Source organism: Poecilia reticulata, linkage group LG17, assembly GCF_000633615.1.
Source record: "Poecilia reticulata strain Guanapo linkage group LG17, Guppy_female_1.0+MT, whole genome shotgun sequence".
NCBI classification, from domain to species: Eukaryota; Metazoa; Chordata; class Actinopteri; order Cyprinodontiformes; family Poeciliidae; genus Poecilia; species Poecilia reticulata.
The window spans coordinates 5,729,919-5,747,004 of record NC_024347.1 but is presented as its reverse complement, the minus strand read 5'-3'; the positions used below and the strand labels follow the sequence as shown (position 1 = coordinate 5,747,004).

Genomic DNA, 17,086 nt, shown 5'->3' with positions numbered 1-17,086 from the left:
CGAAATTCCCATCAATCCAGGCTAGCTGTGTGGAGATAGCGCGCTATGAAACAGAACAGTTTGTTTTCAGGACAGCACAATGACGAACAGTATGAAGTATGATGAATTAATATCGCTCCAACATGCTGCTAACATCACCGGCAGCTAGGTCCGGGGCTTTCTGCTCCACGGTTATCGTCTTCATGGACAGAGGATAACATTAATGCCACTGCGTGAGACTTCCCGAGTGGGCACGGATGGGATTAACTGGGCTAGCCGCAGCTAATGACGGTGCTGGCTGACTAGCTTCGCGGCTAACCGGTTTGCGTTTGCAGTCTTAACTCAGGTACTGTCACCTCGTTTCTCCTTTATTTTGTTCGCTTTCGCTGTCCACCCAAACCACTGTAAAGTCCCACACACCCAGCCAAGTTTTAGCTCGCGCACATTAAAAATATTAACGTTAGACTAAAATTAGCTCATGTATGAGGCGAGGTTGTCATATTGCCAATGACATTGATCTGCTTAGTGTGCTTGGCTAGTATGGTCATTTAGCTCCCCAAGAAACAACACCCAGCTAAAGTTTAAAAAGACAACAGCAGAAGTAGAGAAAGCGTTTCGTCCAGCTGCCGAAGCTTAAACCGCAGCAGTGTTAGCCTCTGGCCAGCATGCAGCTGGGCTTCGGGAGCTACTGAGTTTGTTTACATGCTGTTTGAAGTCCCTTAAACCCACTTTTCTGGGCACTTGTCGGAGCTTTTGCGTAAACACACATAAACATTGTGCGTTCTGTTTTATATATCCAAAACATTTCTGTAGTTTGTTATCGGCAGGGTTCGGTCATCTACTCCCAGGTGCCAGCTAAATTAGGTGAAACAAAATCTAAATCACTCTTCTTGCTTGAATTAACAGAAGAAGCGCTTTATCGATATATATTAAGGCAGCTTTAAAGCATTTGATAAACCCGTTTGGGATATTTTATGGTACTCATAACTTCTTTATTTAATTTTAAAAAACACATCAAATGGACAAGACTAACACAAATGTGCGATGTTATGTAAGCAGTATTTATTCTGAAGTTTTGTAAGTCTGTAAACAAAGTCACATGACCTCCTTCGACCACGATATTCATAGTTTTCAGGACAAAAATGAATACAGTGGATCTTTACCAGTTTTAGTTTGAGATTATAGCTATAATCGTCCAATATCCTCCATAGATTAACAGAATCCTGTATGTCACAGTTGGGATTAGAGATCCACCAATCGCAAAGTTTGTCAGGGAGGTTTTCCAGTAGCAGTCGGTCTCGCAACAAATCTGAAAAGGCCTCTGACTGAAGACTGTTGCTGTATGACTGCCTCGTGACTGTCATGGCATGCTAACAGCAAAGCAGAGATGATATTCCACAGTAACATGTCATGGATAGCACCTGCAGTTGTTAGCAAGCTATGCTATTCCACCTGGTTCACTTTTAAAGCTCCTCTTTGATGATTGATGAAAGGGAAGTTTTCAACTTCCTGCTTCTCTCTCTGCATCCATAAAGTTTCCTCTAGGATTTGGGGTCATAGTTCAGGTATTATTTGAGCTTTTCAGATGCTAATCAGCTGCTCCCAGTTGTAAAACCAATCTTTTGTTGCCCACGGTTACGCATCGTAGCAACTTTCCAAAAGTCAAAAAAAAAAAAGAAATTTAATAGCTGTCTGCATTACACAGTTAAACAGGATCATCTTTATTCATGTCTTTATTCATGACATGAATAAAGAGGAGGATATTTTAGCATCTTAGCATGAATTAGGCACTTTTAGCCGTACTAAACCAAAACAACAACAGCTTTGTGTACCTTTAATGAAAGGTACTCATCTGAGCTTTGAGGTCTCCAATAAGCTGCTAACATTTCTAAACCCAACATTTTCTTTTCAGAAAGAACCGGGTCAAACAGAACATTCTACTGTAACACATCCACCTTCCTGTCTGTCTCCCTGTATAAGCCACTCGGTAATGAAAAACTGATTAAATTTTTTTTGTAGCGACTAGCTTACAATGGATCAAGCTAGGCGAGTAGAACATCGATCCAGGTAAATCAGAATCGGTCACAACAAAATGGTGCATACACTGAAAATTAGTAACTGGACCCACTTGAAAGTTGATAATTTTAGTATTGGGACTCAATTAAAATTAGTCAACAGGTAATGGATTAATTGCAATTCTTTTTAATCAAACAAAATAAGAATAAGACTTGGGACTTTTGTATGTAAAAAAAAAAAAAAAGATTAGTTACGTAATTAATTAAAGTATTAAAATATTTTACATTCTAACATGAGATTTCTGTATCATTCTGTGCAGCACACTCACAATGGTTCAATGAAAGTAATGGGTAAAAAAAACCTGCTGTTTGATTCCTGCCTACATCTACAAGGTTTTTATTTACTTAAAATCAAGAAAATTTATGAAGAACTTTGAAAATCCTCTTTATAAGCCAGTCATAGAAAAACAGAGTGTCTTCAGTCAGAGGCTTCTTCATATTCACCGTAATACAGACCACTACAAGAGATCTTGAATTAATATGATAAATTAACAACATTAAATTTTAACTTTGGGATCAACAAAGTATTTTTGAATTTGAATTGAATTTCTCCAAACAGTACTCCTTTATTCCTCTATTTCAGAGTTTTTTTGGGGGACAATGTTAATATACTGGAGGTGAACATGTGTATTATCTGGGGGAAATGTTAGTATAATTTCTGCCGTGTTTAAAAGGTCAGCCATCGTTCTGTGATTTCTTACATAATTGTTTTATTTTTTTTCCTGCCTCTCAGTCAGCTGATAGCCCTCACCTGGAAATCGCCGGGCAGGATTCGCCGGGACCGCCATGCCTCCCAGGCCCTCTTCCGGAGAACTATGGGGGATGCACTTGATGCCCCCCAGCATCCTTGTGGACTGCCTGCTGCCAAACGGCATGATCCTCACGTTGGAGTGTCTCCGGGAGGCTACTCTCATTACGGTCAAGCACGAGCTCTTCAAGGAAGCCAGGAAGTACCCGCTCTACCATCTGCTGCAGGAGGAGAGCTCCTACATCTTCGTCAGCGTCACGCAGGAGGCCGAGCGCGAGGAGTTTTACGACGAGACCAGGAGGTTGTGCGATCTCAGGCTCTTCCAGGCTTTCCTCAAAGTCATCGAGCCAGTGGGCAACAGAGAGGAGAAAATCCTCAACAGAGAAATAGGTGGGCTTCCGTCTGCGCTGCCGGGATGTGAAGCATGTTGAGCATGTGTCTAATTGCGATCTGTTCTCCGTTTATCTGCAGGCTTCGCCATCGGAATGCCCATATGCGAGTTTGATTTGGTGAAGGACTCCGAAGTGCAGGACTTCAGAAGGAACATTTTAAATGTTTGCAAAGAAGCCGTGGACCTCAGAGACAACAACGGCTGCCACAGCAGAGCGCTGTACGTCTACCCCCCTAACGTGGAATCGTCCGCAGAGCTTCCCAGGCACATCTACAATAAACTAGATAAAGGTGAGACGCTCCACCGAGCGGTCACCTCATCCTGGAGAATTCAACACATCGGACACACTTTGCGTCCAGTGTCCTTTGTCGTTTCATTCATTTTGTAAATCTTTGGCCTTTTAATGTCAGTTTTTATCCTCTGTGATTTTTCTTAAAGGGGCATTATTATGCTAAATCTTTTTTGAGGTTTATATGATGTTATGTTGTTATAAAAAAATGTTCCTGGAATGTTGCTTTGAATCATTCATGCATGTTTGAGGAATCCTGGAATCTCCCATGGCAACCATTCAGGGTGCCTGAGCGCTGGTTCATAAAAAGCACCGCCTATTTACCCACAGCTCTGCCTTGGAAGCTGGTCTCACAGAACCAGTCTGAAATTTATGTTTCTAAAATTAAGGCCTTAAAATTTTGTAAATTCATTAAAAATGTAAGTTGGGCTTAAATACATCAATCACAGGTCTTACATTTTGCTATGGCAGGACTGCTTAATCTCGTATATCTTCACCGTCCTTAAAATGATGGCCTACATGATTTTTGCCAAAAGATATCTTAGGGGAATAAAAAATCACTTTTGGCAAAAAAAGTAAAAAGACTTAGAATGATGACTATATGTATTTTCTTTCTTGCTGGACTTTCCTGTCACACAAAAGTTTGTGTTAAACTCAAGACATCTTTATTGTGTTCAGCAGGTGGTTGGTTGATGCCACCGGTAACTAGCTGTTAACGTACCCTGGATAGCTAGCTTGGCCAATTTCAAGGCATCAGATGCAAAGTCAAATTTCTTTTAAGTCATATTTGATATGTGCATCATTTCCATAGCAACTGAAGGTAACATAGTTAGTTGATTGTGCTATTAAATGGCAGTATGTGTCTAGGAAGTAGATAAACCCTCATTGTTTTTAAAAAAGCTAAAATATAACAATTCAAAAAGAACACTGGAAATTCCTGTTTTACAGATCAGCTTCTGCTGCGTTTTTTTTTTCCATCCTTCAGGCCAGATTATCGTGGTGATCTGGGTCATCGTTTCGCCCAGCAACGACAAGCAGAAGTACACCCTGAAGATCAACCACGACTGCGTGCCCGAGCAGGTGATCGCCGAAGCCATCCGGAAGAAGACGCGCAGCATGCTGCTCACTCAGGAGCAGCTGAAGATGTGCGTCCAGGAGTACCAGGGGAAGTACATCCTCAAAGTCTGCGGCTGCGACGAGTACTTACTGGAGAAATACCCACTGAGTCAGTACAAGGTATCCCGCTCCGCGCTTTTCAGCACTCATTAACGGCTGAGTGGGAACTTTGAATTGGCTTCATTTCACCTCTCGCTGTGCTCTACAGTATATCCGCAGCTGCATCATGCTGGGAAGGATGCCCAACCTGATGCTGATGTCCAAAGAGAGCCTGTATTCCCAGCTGCCCATGGAGAACTTCACCATGCCGTCGTATGCCAGGCGGATCTCCACGGCGACGCCCTACATGAACGGCGAGACGGCCACCAAGTGTCTCTGGACAATCAACGGGACGCTGAGGATCAGGATCCTCTGCGCTACCTACGTCAATGTAAACATCAGAGACATAGACAAGGTAGAGCTGCTGATCTGTCTCTTTTAGCAAATAGAAAACATTTTTGGTAATCCCAACGCAGCTAAAATGATGGAAAGTTTCATGTCAGACAGCGAGGAAACAAAATGAGCGTCTCTTTTTTATGTAGTGTATGTAAACTTCTGGTTTCAGCTGTTTTTGTTTATTACCTGCTTCAAATTTCTCTCGTTTCCTGCTGTAGATCTACGTCAGGACTGGGATCTACCATGGTGGGGAGCAGCTGTGCGACAACGTCAACACTCAGCGCGTCCCCTGCTCTAATCCCAGGTAAGGAGGCTAAACGAGAGCGCTTCATGTTCTGGGATTCTGCGCCGTGCTTTGACGTTAGCTGCGTTTCCATTACAAACGTGCACAAAACTTTGTTAATATTCAGCTAATGTCAATAAAACACAATGTCACAATTGTGGCGCTTTATTGAATAAAAAATTTTGTCTCTTGTGATTTAAATTTAAATCGCGTGTTTCAATGCATTTTTCAATGCGTTATCTTTCCTTTTCTGTGACGCTCTGCACTAAATTAATGATACCTACATCTCCAGGTCTCGTTTTGTTAACGGAGTTGCTCGTTCGTTTCCTTTTGATTTCAGGTGGAACGAGTGGCTGACCTATGACATGTACGTCACAGAAATTCCCAGAGCTGCTCGACTCTGCCTCTCCATCTGCTCTGTCAAAGGAAGGAAGGGAGCTAAAGAGGTCAGCCGAGAGACACAGAAACTTTGACCCTGGGGGTTTTCTTGGTCATGAATGATTTGATCGAAGAATTGTTATCAGTTGTTTTAGAATATGGATCTGGATGTGTGTGTGTCTGCTTGAGCCGCTGGCTGAATGTGGTCTAAATGAACTTAATCCGTTTACCAGTTAGCCATTTCATCGGGCCTTTATGCGATAGAGAAATTGTTTGTCAAGTGGAGGAAAAATAATCAATTTTTAATTTATTTTTTTATTTTTTATGAAGTAAAAATCTGAAAACATGGCATTCATTCAACTGCCAGAGTCAGTTCTTTGCTTATAGAAGTTAAAATCTAGACACGCAGCAAAAGGGGATTCAACAAAGAACTTTGCAAAAAAATCTGAAATTTGTCCTGAATCCACAGAGAATGTGTGTAAACATCAGCTTTCATGTACTGCCACAGATTTTGAACCACATTTAAATCTGTACTTTGACTAGGCCGTTCTAACACTGGAATATGCTTCGATCTGTTGTAGTGCTGGCTGCATGTGTAGTAGGGCTGCACAGATTCAGAGCGGCCATTAAACTGTTTCAGATGTTGTAGAGGTTGGGACGTTGTCTTCTGAGTGCCAGGTGACATTTTTCCTTCCACTAAACATTCTTCACAATTTTTTGTTGGCCCTTCTACATACAGTAAAACGTCAAGAAAATACAAGAAAGTTTGTGATTGGGATTTAATATAATGTTCAAGGAAAATAAATATTTTTTGCAAAGCTATCTGTATGTCTGAAGTGAACTTATACGAGCATATAAAAGGAATTTCAAAAGATAAAATATGGATTTATGTTCTGGGTAAAGCTCTTTAGGTGAAAACAAGAAGAGTCAAATTCATGAATCGATTTTCCATAATTTAAGGAGCTGCTCAGACGGACCTTTGTTTTTGGATGGGCTGTAGTTTTCCACAGTGGAATGAAAGGAGCTAAAGATACGCTGCCAGTTATCTGCAGCTCTCCATTTTTCCTCCACCATCTCACTGCAATAAATTACTGTCAGGATGTTCGAAAGCAACACATAACAGCCTTTCTGGCCTGCTTTTCATTCAGACACTCGTTTTGACAAAAGACTTTATACGTTTAACATCTGTTCCTCCTCAGAGCCGACCATCCCGCTCCAATCAGAAGTCAATAAAAGGAGAGGTGTTTTAATGTTTGAATGTTTAAACAGGGATTGTGCTCCGTAGCTCCAAGCCAGAGCCGTTTGGAAACATTTTCCTACTTATCTTCTCATGGCGTTTTTCCTGCAGGAGCATTGTCCCCTGGCCTGGGGCAACATCAACCTGTTTGACTACACACACACGCTGGTAGCGGGGAAGATGGCTCTCAACCTGTGGCCTGTCCCACATGGCCTGGAGGATCTGCTCAACCCCATCGGTGTCACAGGCTCCAACCCCAACAAGGTGAGCGCTCAGCGGTACGGTTCTTTGGCCTCTGGATACAGTTATAAGTCTGACCTTATCTGTGGCAGTTGTTTAGAAAGAAATGGAAATGATGTGCATAAATATGATCTTTTCATGTCTTTTACGACATGTGTCGGCTGCTTACATTTGAGCCTGATGACGGGATTTTTCAAAGCTGGCCTTAAAGGGGCAGTATTATGTAAAACTGACCTTTTTTAGCTTTACATCATGTTGTAATGTTATTCCCTGATCAAAAACATACCTGGAGTGTTGCTTTGATGTTTGTTTAATTGTTTAATCTCCCATAGCAACCATTCAGCTGTTCAAAACACCTGGGTGGACCTAGCCCCACCTTTGAGAAAGAAGCTCCTCCTCTGAGTTGCAGTTTCCAAGCTTCAGAGCTTCTGCATTGCAGATTCCTCCACTCAGCTCCTTCAGACTAGTCAGCAGCAATTAGCAAAACACTTGGTGGAACTGAGCACCTGCTCAGCTCTTTATACGAGCTACTTCTCAGCACAACACTGGTAAAAATGTAGTTAAAGGTTTAATAGAGGAGGCATGTTGAGATGACTTCCTGAAGGAGAAAGAGCAGGGGCTTCTTAAAGAGACAGTTGCCCAATTTCAAGGCATTGAATTAGGAAGTCAAGTTTCTTTTAAGTTATATTTCATACAGCATTTTTATAACAACTTAAGGAAACATAATTACTTGATTGTGCTATAAAATGATACGATGTGGCTGGAAAACACATAATGCTGACCTTTAATGAGTGACCCGTTGACGCAGACACCTGTCTGACTGTACTGAACTCCCTGACTGAGCTCCTTCCCCCTCCCTCACACAGGAAACCCCTTGCTTGGAGCTGGAGTTTGACCACTTCAGCTGCCCAGTCAAGTTCCCCGACATGAGCATGATCGAGGATCACGCCAACTGGAACATTTCCCGGGAGCTCGGCTTTAATTACTCACACCCCGGCCTGGTAAGATAATAACGTCAGGAGAAGCTGGCAAACGCAGGACCGTACTGTAGATTCAGCGTGTTGGTGAAGGAGTTTGGGGTATTAAAGTGTTTGACATCTGGTTTCCACAGAGCAACAGACTGGCACGGGACAAACCCCTGACTGAGAGCGATAATGAGCAGCTGCGCCAAGTGTGTAACCGGGACCCTCTGTCTGAGATCACTGAGCAGGAGAAGGACTTTCTGTGGAGTCACAGGTACATCTATCTGTCTGTGCTCTACGTTGATGTGTTAGAAATCGTCTGGTAACGAGTTTTCATCGGTCACCAGTGGTCTTTGGTGTGGAAGTCCGCAGCTGTTTTCAGTTCAGTTCTAAAGGTGTTTTTCAGTGAAACATGGCAGAACGCCAGATTGAGGGAGTTGGACCTCAGGCTTTAGGTTCTGTTGGAAAAACCCGCTCTGTTCGTCATGCAGCTTCTTTCAGGGATGCACCGCTTTGAACATTTGTGCTGATATCGACAACTGATATGAACATATTTATGGCCAATGCCTGATGTTTACCAATATCACATTTATATGTTATCTTTTTCTACATGGTGCTTGTTATGTTTCCTTTTAGTTTGGTTTTATATTAGTACTTCCACCCCATGTTCTTGTGAAGTTACCTGCTGCTGTCGACTTTCAGTCACTGCGTTTTCATTGACATTATAATTTGATATTTTTGCCAATAAATGTGCTTAACAGGAACACTGCAATTTTGAAAAAACTTTTGCCGTTAAAAAGTTTTGTCGCTAGAAGGAGGTGGTATTGAAATTTTTTTTTTCCTCAAAACTGCAATGAAAACACTTTTCACATCGCACAAATCATATGACCAGATGTTGCCACTGGCGCAAAACAGGAAGAAACCAGCAACAGGAAGTGGTTAGACGATCGTGGCAGGCCGTGTTTTATAATGACATATTGCGTGAACCAATTTATTCACTCGAGTTTAGTTGCCTTTTTTATTCAATAGAATTAGACAGTTTAATTTTTAACTTGTGTGTAAAAAAAATAAATTACTTACAGTTCTAATAACTGACTAAAATCTGAATCTTACAACTTGGAAATTAACCACAAAATCTCTGCTCTGTGTTTTTCTTCTTTTTTTTTTAAGTGTTGAAAATACTTCAAGTTGCCCATGTGGGACTAACCTCAAACCTTCTTTTATTCCAGACATTACTGCATCAACATCCCAGATATCCTTCCCAAGATCCTCCTGGCTGTGAAGTGGAACTCCAGAGACGAGGTCGCGCAGGTGAGTGGATATCCTCACACGCGGACAGACCCGACCGGCTGGAGACGTTTCAGACAGGCTAAGTTTAAACCCTTTTTATTTCTTTGTAAATTCCAGATGTATTGCCTTCTCAAAGACTGGCCTGCCATTAAGCCAGAACAAGCCATGGAGTTGCTGGACTGCAACTTCCCCGACCCCATGATCCGAGAGTTCGCCGTGAAGTGCCTTGAGAAATACTTAACCGACGACAAACTGTCGCAGTACCTCATCCAGCTGGTCCAGGTGAGTCGGGCGGAGGAGAACCGGGTCCCTGCTGCGTCGCCAGGAGCCGAGGAGCAGGATGCTGAAGTTGTTTTTCCACGCTGTCTGTGTCCAGGTTCTGAAGTACGAGCAGTACCTGGACAACCCGCTCGCACGCTTCCTGCTGAAAAAGGCTTTGACCAATCAGAGGATAGGACACTTCTTTTTCTGGCACTTAAAGTGAGTTCATTTCTGCCTGGAAGTATGCGAACAATTAATCGCACGATAAATAAAAAACAAGCTTGGTAATTTCCGAAGGGCAGTTTTGTTTGCAGAGTCTTTATTACGTTTATGTTTTTTTAACCTTCACGCTTTTTATTTTCTCTTTATTTGGTGTTTTTGGTTGTTGTGTTTTATATTTTGGACATTTTAAATGTCTTCCAGGTCCAGTTTTGGAGTGATCTGTGCAAACTTAAACTTTTTTAGTTTTTGAGAGAGTAAACTGGCATTGTTATGCCGTTATCAATAAGTTGAAAATGGTCTCAAAACGACATTATTATCGTTTGTCCAGACCCATACTTATGTTTCCGAATTTTGATATATAGATTTCATAAAACTTTTGTTTATTGTTGAGCAGGTAAAACAAAAAAATAGCAAATAACTCATTTTTGCGTTCTTTATTTAATCAATTTTGTATTATTAACCATATCATTTACAGTTTGTTGAGATAAATTTCTTGTTATTGTTGCCATGATAAATTCCTATTAAAAACTGTCCGTACTGTCGGATTTATTTGTACTACTTTCTCCAGTATAGTATTAATAAATATTGATAAACTTAAAAACATAACTTAATGCAGTTACTGTGTGCAGTTTAATGTGACTGGCGTCCACAAAGTGGAAAGTTTTCCAAGGGCAGTATTTGTATTTGTGGGGCTACGATTGCTGTGACACATAGCTGCAGCCATACCATTTCATTAAAAAGATGTAAGAAATTGTTCTTATTGTCATTTTTATCATTATCACAATCATACCACAAAATATCATAATGAAACTTTCCGTCCATATCGTCCCCCTGTAGTTGAAATTTGCTAGTTTTCAAGTCTGGTGCTAAAAATTTTGGCAAAATTTGGTTTTTTGAATGTCACCTAGCAATGTCACCATCATTTCCACGCTGAACATGATAGCATCATCTCCTAACCTCCTAAAACTTCTTCTTTTTTTTTTCTTTTTTTCTTGTGTGTGCGAAGATCAGAGATGCACAACAAGACAGTGAGCCAGCGCTTTGGCCTCCTGCTGGAGTCGTACTGCCGGGCATGCGGCATGTATCTGAAGCACCTGAGCCGGCAGGTGGAGGCCATGGAGAAGCTCATCAATCTCACCGACCTGCTCAAGCAGGAGAAAAAAGACGAGGCGCAGAAGGTAACCCGACAGCTGGCAGCTGCTTCCCTTTCATCCTCGCGGGGTGTAGGTTCAACCTCCGCAACATCTGGACCGCCCCGGAGACAGAGATGCCACGAGAGTTTTAGGTCTCCGCTAACTGGAGGGTAGACGCTTCTTGAATGGGAACAGTAAATATTATTAGATTTGTCCAGGCTTCGGCATATTGAATATTCATTGAGTATTGAACATTGAATATTCTTAGCCTCACTCCACTCTAGGCTAGGCGGGGGTAATACCAGGTTTTCACACTGTTCACACAAAAATATAAAACAAGAATGTATGACATGATTAAATTTTTGAACTGCATGATGTTATAAAAAAAAATCATGCAATAATATTGGCAAATATTGCGATATCAAGTGCATTATATGTCGGTTTGATCATATTTTGTGGTACTATTGCAGTAACGATAAAAGTGACAGTACAAACTTTTAACTACTTCTTTTTTTTATACTGGCTGTGACTGCATGCCACAGTAATTATAGACCCACAAACACAAATGCAGCGCTTGAAAAACATTCCCATTTATTATGAGCTTCTTTAGGACACCGGTCACATATAGAGGGGTGATTTGTATTGCTAAATTGGACTTAATCATATTTTCAAATTCATTGTTATTCATTAATACTCTTATCAAATAAACAGAGGAGAAAATACTGAAACCTACAATTCAGACAGTTTTGGTTGTTTTTTCATCGTTAATTTTAACTTATTTTGACGGCGATAAATCTAAATTCTTATAATAAGACATTTATCACGATAAATGATTCACAATACAATAAATGCCCACCTCTTCATGAGACTCTGTCCTACTGGTTTAATATTGCCTTAGCATAAAAAAATAAAACTTCAGAAATTGTAAAATATATTGGCCAGCAAATACTTCTCTCCAAACAATTCTTTGCAATATGATATCGAAGTGACAATATATTTGCAGTATATTGTCCAGTCTTAATCTAATTGTTTTAATTTCAAATGGATAACATAATTCCACTGCTAAAATAATATACCATATTTTTCGGACTATAAGTCCAGTTACTCACAAAATGCGGCATGAATTGAAAAAACATCCACAAGATGCACCGGAGCATAAATCGCATGTATTTAGAGATTGTTAAACTTGAGCGGGGCTTCGTCCATGTTGATGATCTGAGCTGATGACACGTCGAGTTCAGTTGCTTTTCGACAGACTCACAATAAAACCACCAAGTCACCCAGTATACTGTATTTGTGTAGTTTCTTGTTCAGATGTCTTAGCACACTTAGAATAAGACAAACTAACTTACAAGTAATTTTTCAGCAAGATATACTAGCATATTTTAGCTAATAATGCTTTAATATTGATTTTTTTTTTTAAGTGCTTGGTCCACTGATTATTATTTCATTCATAACATGAAAAAAGAAGCATCTTGTTATAAATGAAATAATCTCCCAGTGGAACTCGTACTTTCATTATTTACTTTTATTTTTTACTTAAAACGAGCTACTATATTTTGCTGAAAAATTACTTTCAAGTTAGTTGTTTTTTATTCAAGTGTGCAAAGAAATTTTCACTAGAAACTAGACTGAGAAAAAAAACTTGGTAAGATTTAGTGTTTTTACAGTGTGTGGGCTTTGGCTTGGACGTCTTGATATACACATTTATGGCTGTAGGAAATGCGCTTTTAGTATATCGCACAGCTCTAGTCGCAGCCTTTAAATGCGCATGAGAGAAGTCGCATGAAAAGCTGCTGTTGCAGCGTTTAGGCTTACCTCCACTTTTGCTCACATCTTCTTGTGAAAGTCAGCTTCTGTAACGAGGATGTCCGTGTCTGTGACACCGTTCTGCTTTCTGTGCTTACTTGTGTCCAAACTCCGAGCTGCGGCTGCCAAAGCGGATTGTCTTGATTGTGTCCCAGCCAAGTGGAGCTGTGAATCAGGAGAGGATGTGTGCAAAACTTCTCTTTTATTCGTGAAATAAATCTGAACGCAGATCAGTTGCCAAACTCAGATTTTTTTCTTCATAAAACTGTCAACTGTAGTTACATTTTTTATTATTTGTAGCTCATAATCTTACAATCAACACTATGGCTGTAATCCTCACATATGACCACCAGGGGGTGCATTCTCATACGAAAAAAAATAAAATAAAATCAATGTGTTGTAGATGGTAAATGTGGCAGATGAGTTTGAGCTGTAGCGTTTACTTCAGTTATGGAAGTGACTGATATATCTTTCATCTCCTAAAAGGTCCAAATGAAGTTTCTGGTTGAGCAGATGAAGAGGCCTGACTACATGGATGCACTACAAAGCTTTACCTCTCCGCTCAACCCGGCACATCAGCTGGGAAACCTCCGGTACGCCCTCTGACCTCTCACAGCGAAACAACATACCGGTCTGCAGTCTAGGGCTGAAACGATTAATTGGATTAATGGAGGTTAATTGGATTAATCGTGATTAATCCAATTAACCTCTGATCAACTGATCTGATTAATCGGATCAGTCGTGATTAATTGGATCAATCATGATTAATCAAATTAATTGTGATTAATGTTTTTTAAATTATTTCTGATTAATTGATTTATTGTGATTAATCGGCTCAGTTGTAATTAATCAGTTTACTCAAAACATCAACATTTTGCACTCGAGATAAAAAATTTCTGTAAAGTAAAAATATTCTACTTAGTACCCCTCAAGTTCCAGTTTTAGCTTCGCGTGGTTCAAATTCTGTAAAAAAAAAAAAAAAAAAAAAGGAAAAATTAAAAACATGTTGGATGTAATTTTTTAGCAGCAGTTCCACCTTACTTGACACGATCAAGCGTTCACTAAAGGAATGCTATGTGATTGCATGTTGGGCAATAAAATGTTTTTATTTAAAAAAGAAATGTAAACATTTGTGTCTTTTTAATGTATTTCTAATATTGTATAAAATAAGGTTAAGTGGTCAAATGAAAAATCTGCAGAATGAGCTAATTTTTCATCTGATTAATCAATTTCTAAAGTAATTATTGTTTATGTGATTTGGGGACAAAATGAACCAACTCTTGGAGGATGCAGACGTACAGTAAATTCTACAGCTGCAGCACTCATGAGGAGAGACTGAATAGTTCTGAAAAGCTGACTGTTTTTTCTTGGTTTTTCACTGAAAAATGTTTCTTTCAGCCTGGAGGAATGTCGGATGATGTCATCGGCAAAGCGACCTCTCTGGCTGAACTGGGAAAACCCGGACATGATGTCCGAACTTCTGTTCCAGAACAACGAAATCATCTTCAAAAATGGAGACGGTGAGTCCTGCCTCTCTTGCTCTCTCTCACTCGGTGCAGCATCCAGTTAAATCCTGCAGGGTGTGTCACAGCGCACGCACACACACCCACACACACACACACACACACACACACACACACACACATATCCATCTCCCCTGCTCTTTTAGAAGCGTGTCTGATTCACACTCGGCTGCGGCTCGTGTGAGATCGGCCTGACTTTAACAGCTCCGCTCCCACAAAGAGCGGCGCAGAGCTGCTGATCAAAGCGGCTAATATTCAGTTGTTCACCTCGGTGCTTCCGCAGATCTGAGGCAGGACATGCTGACGCTGCAGATCATTAGGATAATGGAGAACATCTGGCAGAACCAGGGCCTTGATCTCAGGTAGGCCGCTCACTTCCTCGTGACAGCGGGAGACGCAGGCGCACGCTTTCAGTCCCGTTTTTTTTTTTTTTTTTTCTAATTTTTTCTACATGCTGGCAGATTCGTCAGCCCCTCCCATTCTGTGAACAAGCCTGTCATCTCTGTCTGCGTTTCCGTGTTTTTCTCTCAGGATGCTGCCGTACGGCTGCCTGTCTATCGGCGACTGCGTGGGGTTGATCGAAGTGGTGCGGAACTCTCACACCATCATGCAGATCCAGTGCAAAGGAGGCCTGAAGGGGGCGCTGCAGTTCAACAGCCACGCTCTGCACCAGTGGCTCAAGGATAAGAACAAGGGGGAAATGTGAGCAGCGGGAAAACTTGATATGTTGAAAGTATTCGCACCCTTTGAATCGTTTTTAATTTTTGTTTTCACACAAACTTATTGGGTTTTATCAGACGGAGCAACAAGAAGTGGTTCACACTGTGAAGGAAAGCCACACTTTCTATCTGACTGAGCAAGATTTAGCACAGATTCTTAATTGGATTTAGGTCTGAGCTTTGACTAGGCCGTTTTAACACATGAATATGTGTTGATTTGACTTGTAGCTCTGGCCTGTGTGTTGCCCTGCTGTAAGTTGAACCTCTGCCCGTTAGTTCCAGCTGAAGACAAAGACATCCCCGCAGCATGATGCTGCCACCACCATGCTTTGGACCCAACTTGGTCAGCTGAGCAGTCACTTCCATTTTATCGATTGATGAGATTTTCTGTTTAATTTTTTGGAAAGTATGAAAAACAATTGCAACAATTGAAATAAAAAGCAAGTTTTAAAAAATATTTTCCGATATTTTAAGAAATAGTCACAGCTTTGTTCTCATAATATTGGGACTTTTGTCGCATGGCTTTTTTTCTCACATTATCACGACTTTATTCTCTTAATATTGTGACGTCAATCTCGTACGACTTTTTCTTACAATCTTATTAATTTTTTCTCTTAATTTTTTTTCTTAGCTTAATAGTTGTAGAATGTTTATGCGACACAACCTTGATTTGATTTCATCTTATTTTGAAAACCACATTATTCTTTTACTTTCAGAGTGATGCTTTGCTTACCTAAAATTCTACTGTGGAAAAAAATTTAATTTGGTGTGAATACTTTTGCAAGTCATTTTTCAGCACAAAGACACCAACAGTTTGAATTGAAAGATTATTTTGGTGTTATTTATTTATTTTTTCCCTATGTTAGGTACGACCAGGCCATCGATCTGTTCACGCGGTCATGCGCCGGCTACTGCGTCGCCACCTTCATCCTCGGCATTGGAGACAGACACAACAGCAACATCATGGTGAAAGACGACGGACAGGTGGGAAAACCTCTTTTTGTTCTCAGTTGCACCTAAAATCTCCCTGTTTTTTTTTTTTAATCAAACGTTTCTGCTGTGCGTCCGCAGCTGTTCCACATAGACTTCGGCCATTTCCTCGACCACAAAAAGAAGAAGTTCGGGTACAAGAGAGAGCGGGTCCCGTTTGTTCTCACGCAGGACTTCTTGATCGTCATCAGCAAAGGAACGCAGGAGTGTACAAAAACCAGAGAGTTTGAAAGGTGAGACTGCTGGAGTGGATCGAATGGGAACGGTCCGGGACGCAGACATGGGGGAATTTATCGGCAGCTCTGGGAAAGATGAAAAGCACAATTAGCCTTTCTTCCAGCAGCAGAATATCAAACTGAAACAATAAGGAAAAGTTCAGCTTTTAATTTTGAGAACGTTTATCTCCTGGAGACAAAAACAATGATCTTTTATTGTCCGATTAACTAATTGTTTTATTGCTTATTGTGACCCCTGCCCACCCCGCTCACCAACCCTCTCAGGTTCCAGGAGATGTGCTACAAGGCCTACCTGGCCATCCGGCAGCACGCCAACCTCTTCATCAACCTGTTCTCCATGATGCTGGGCTCGGGCATGCCAGAGCTGCAGTCGTTCGACGACATCGCCTACATCAGGAAGACCCTGGCCCTGGACAAGTCCGAGCAGGAGGCGCTCGACTACTTCATGAAGCAGATGAACGACGCCCATCACGGCGGCTGGACCACCAAGATGGACTGGATCTTCCACACCATCCGCCAGCACGCCATGAACTGAGAGGACTCCGTTTCCTTCACAAAACCACGTGAAGGTTTGGTTATAGCCGCTGAGCTAGACAACAAAAACAAAGATGCTTAAAAAAAAAAAAAAAGCCTGCATTGAAGACAAAACGCCTAAAAACGTCTATTAATCCAAGTCGAGATATTCTTTCCCCTTAATGATGACTTTGAGAAGCAACGGTGATGATTCTCATACAAACAGAATGAGTGGAGAGAACCTGAACGGCGCTGAT

The 17,086-nt window shown here is 41.1% G+C and overlaps 1 protein-coding gene across 2 annotated transcripts; it reads left to right on the top strand.

Moving 5' to 3' along the window:
- pik3ca (phosphatidylinositol-4,5-bisphosphate 3-kinase, catalytic subunit alpha) lies at positions 1-17,080 on the top strand. Of its 2 annotated transcripts, XM_008433278.2 has the most exons (21): positions 1-325; positions 2,788-3,192; positions 3,274-3,483; positions 4,468-4,718; positions 4,807-5,052; positions 5,252-5,337; positions 5,657-5,762; positions 7,043-7,195; positions 8,038-8,172; positions 8,283-8,407; positions 9,363-9,444; positions 9,541-9,705; positions 9,800-9,903; positions 10,913-11,084; positions 13,335-13,441; positions 14,247-14,368; positions 14,655-14,733; positions 14,903-15,073; positions 15,957-16,074; positions 16,162-16,313; positions 16,581-16,851. In XM_008433278.2, the coding sequence occupies exons 2-21, from the start codon at positions 2,841-2,843 to the stop codon at positions 16,849-16,851; spliced, it is 3,207 nt and encodes a 1,068-aa protein (XP_008431500.1). In that variant the 5' UTR covers positions 1-325; positions 2,788-2,840. The 2 variants fall into 2 exon arrangements, with proteins under 2 accessions (XP_008431500.1, XP_017165277.1); XM_017309788.1 differs by lacking the exon at positions 1-325 and having other exon boundaries at positions 2,841-3,192; positions 16,581-17,080.
- Positions 17,081-17,086: the final 6 nt, after the last annotated feature.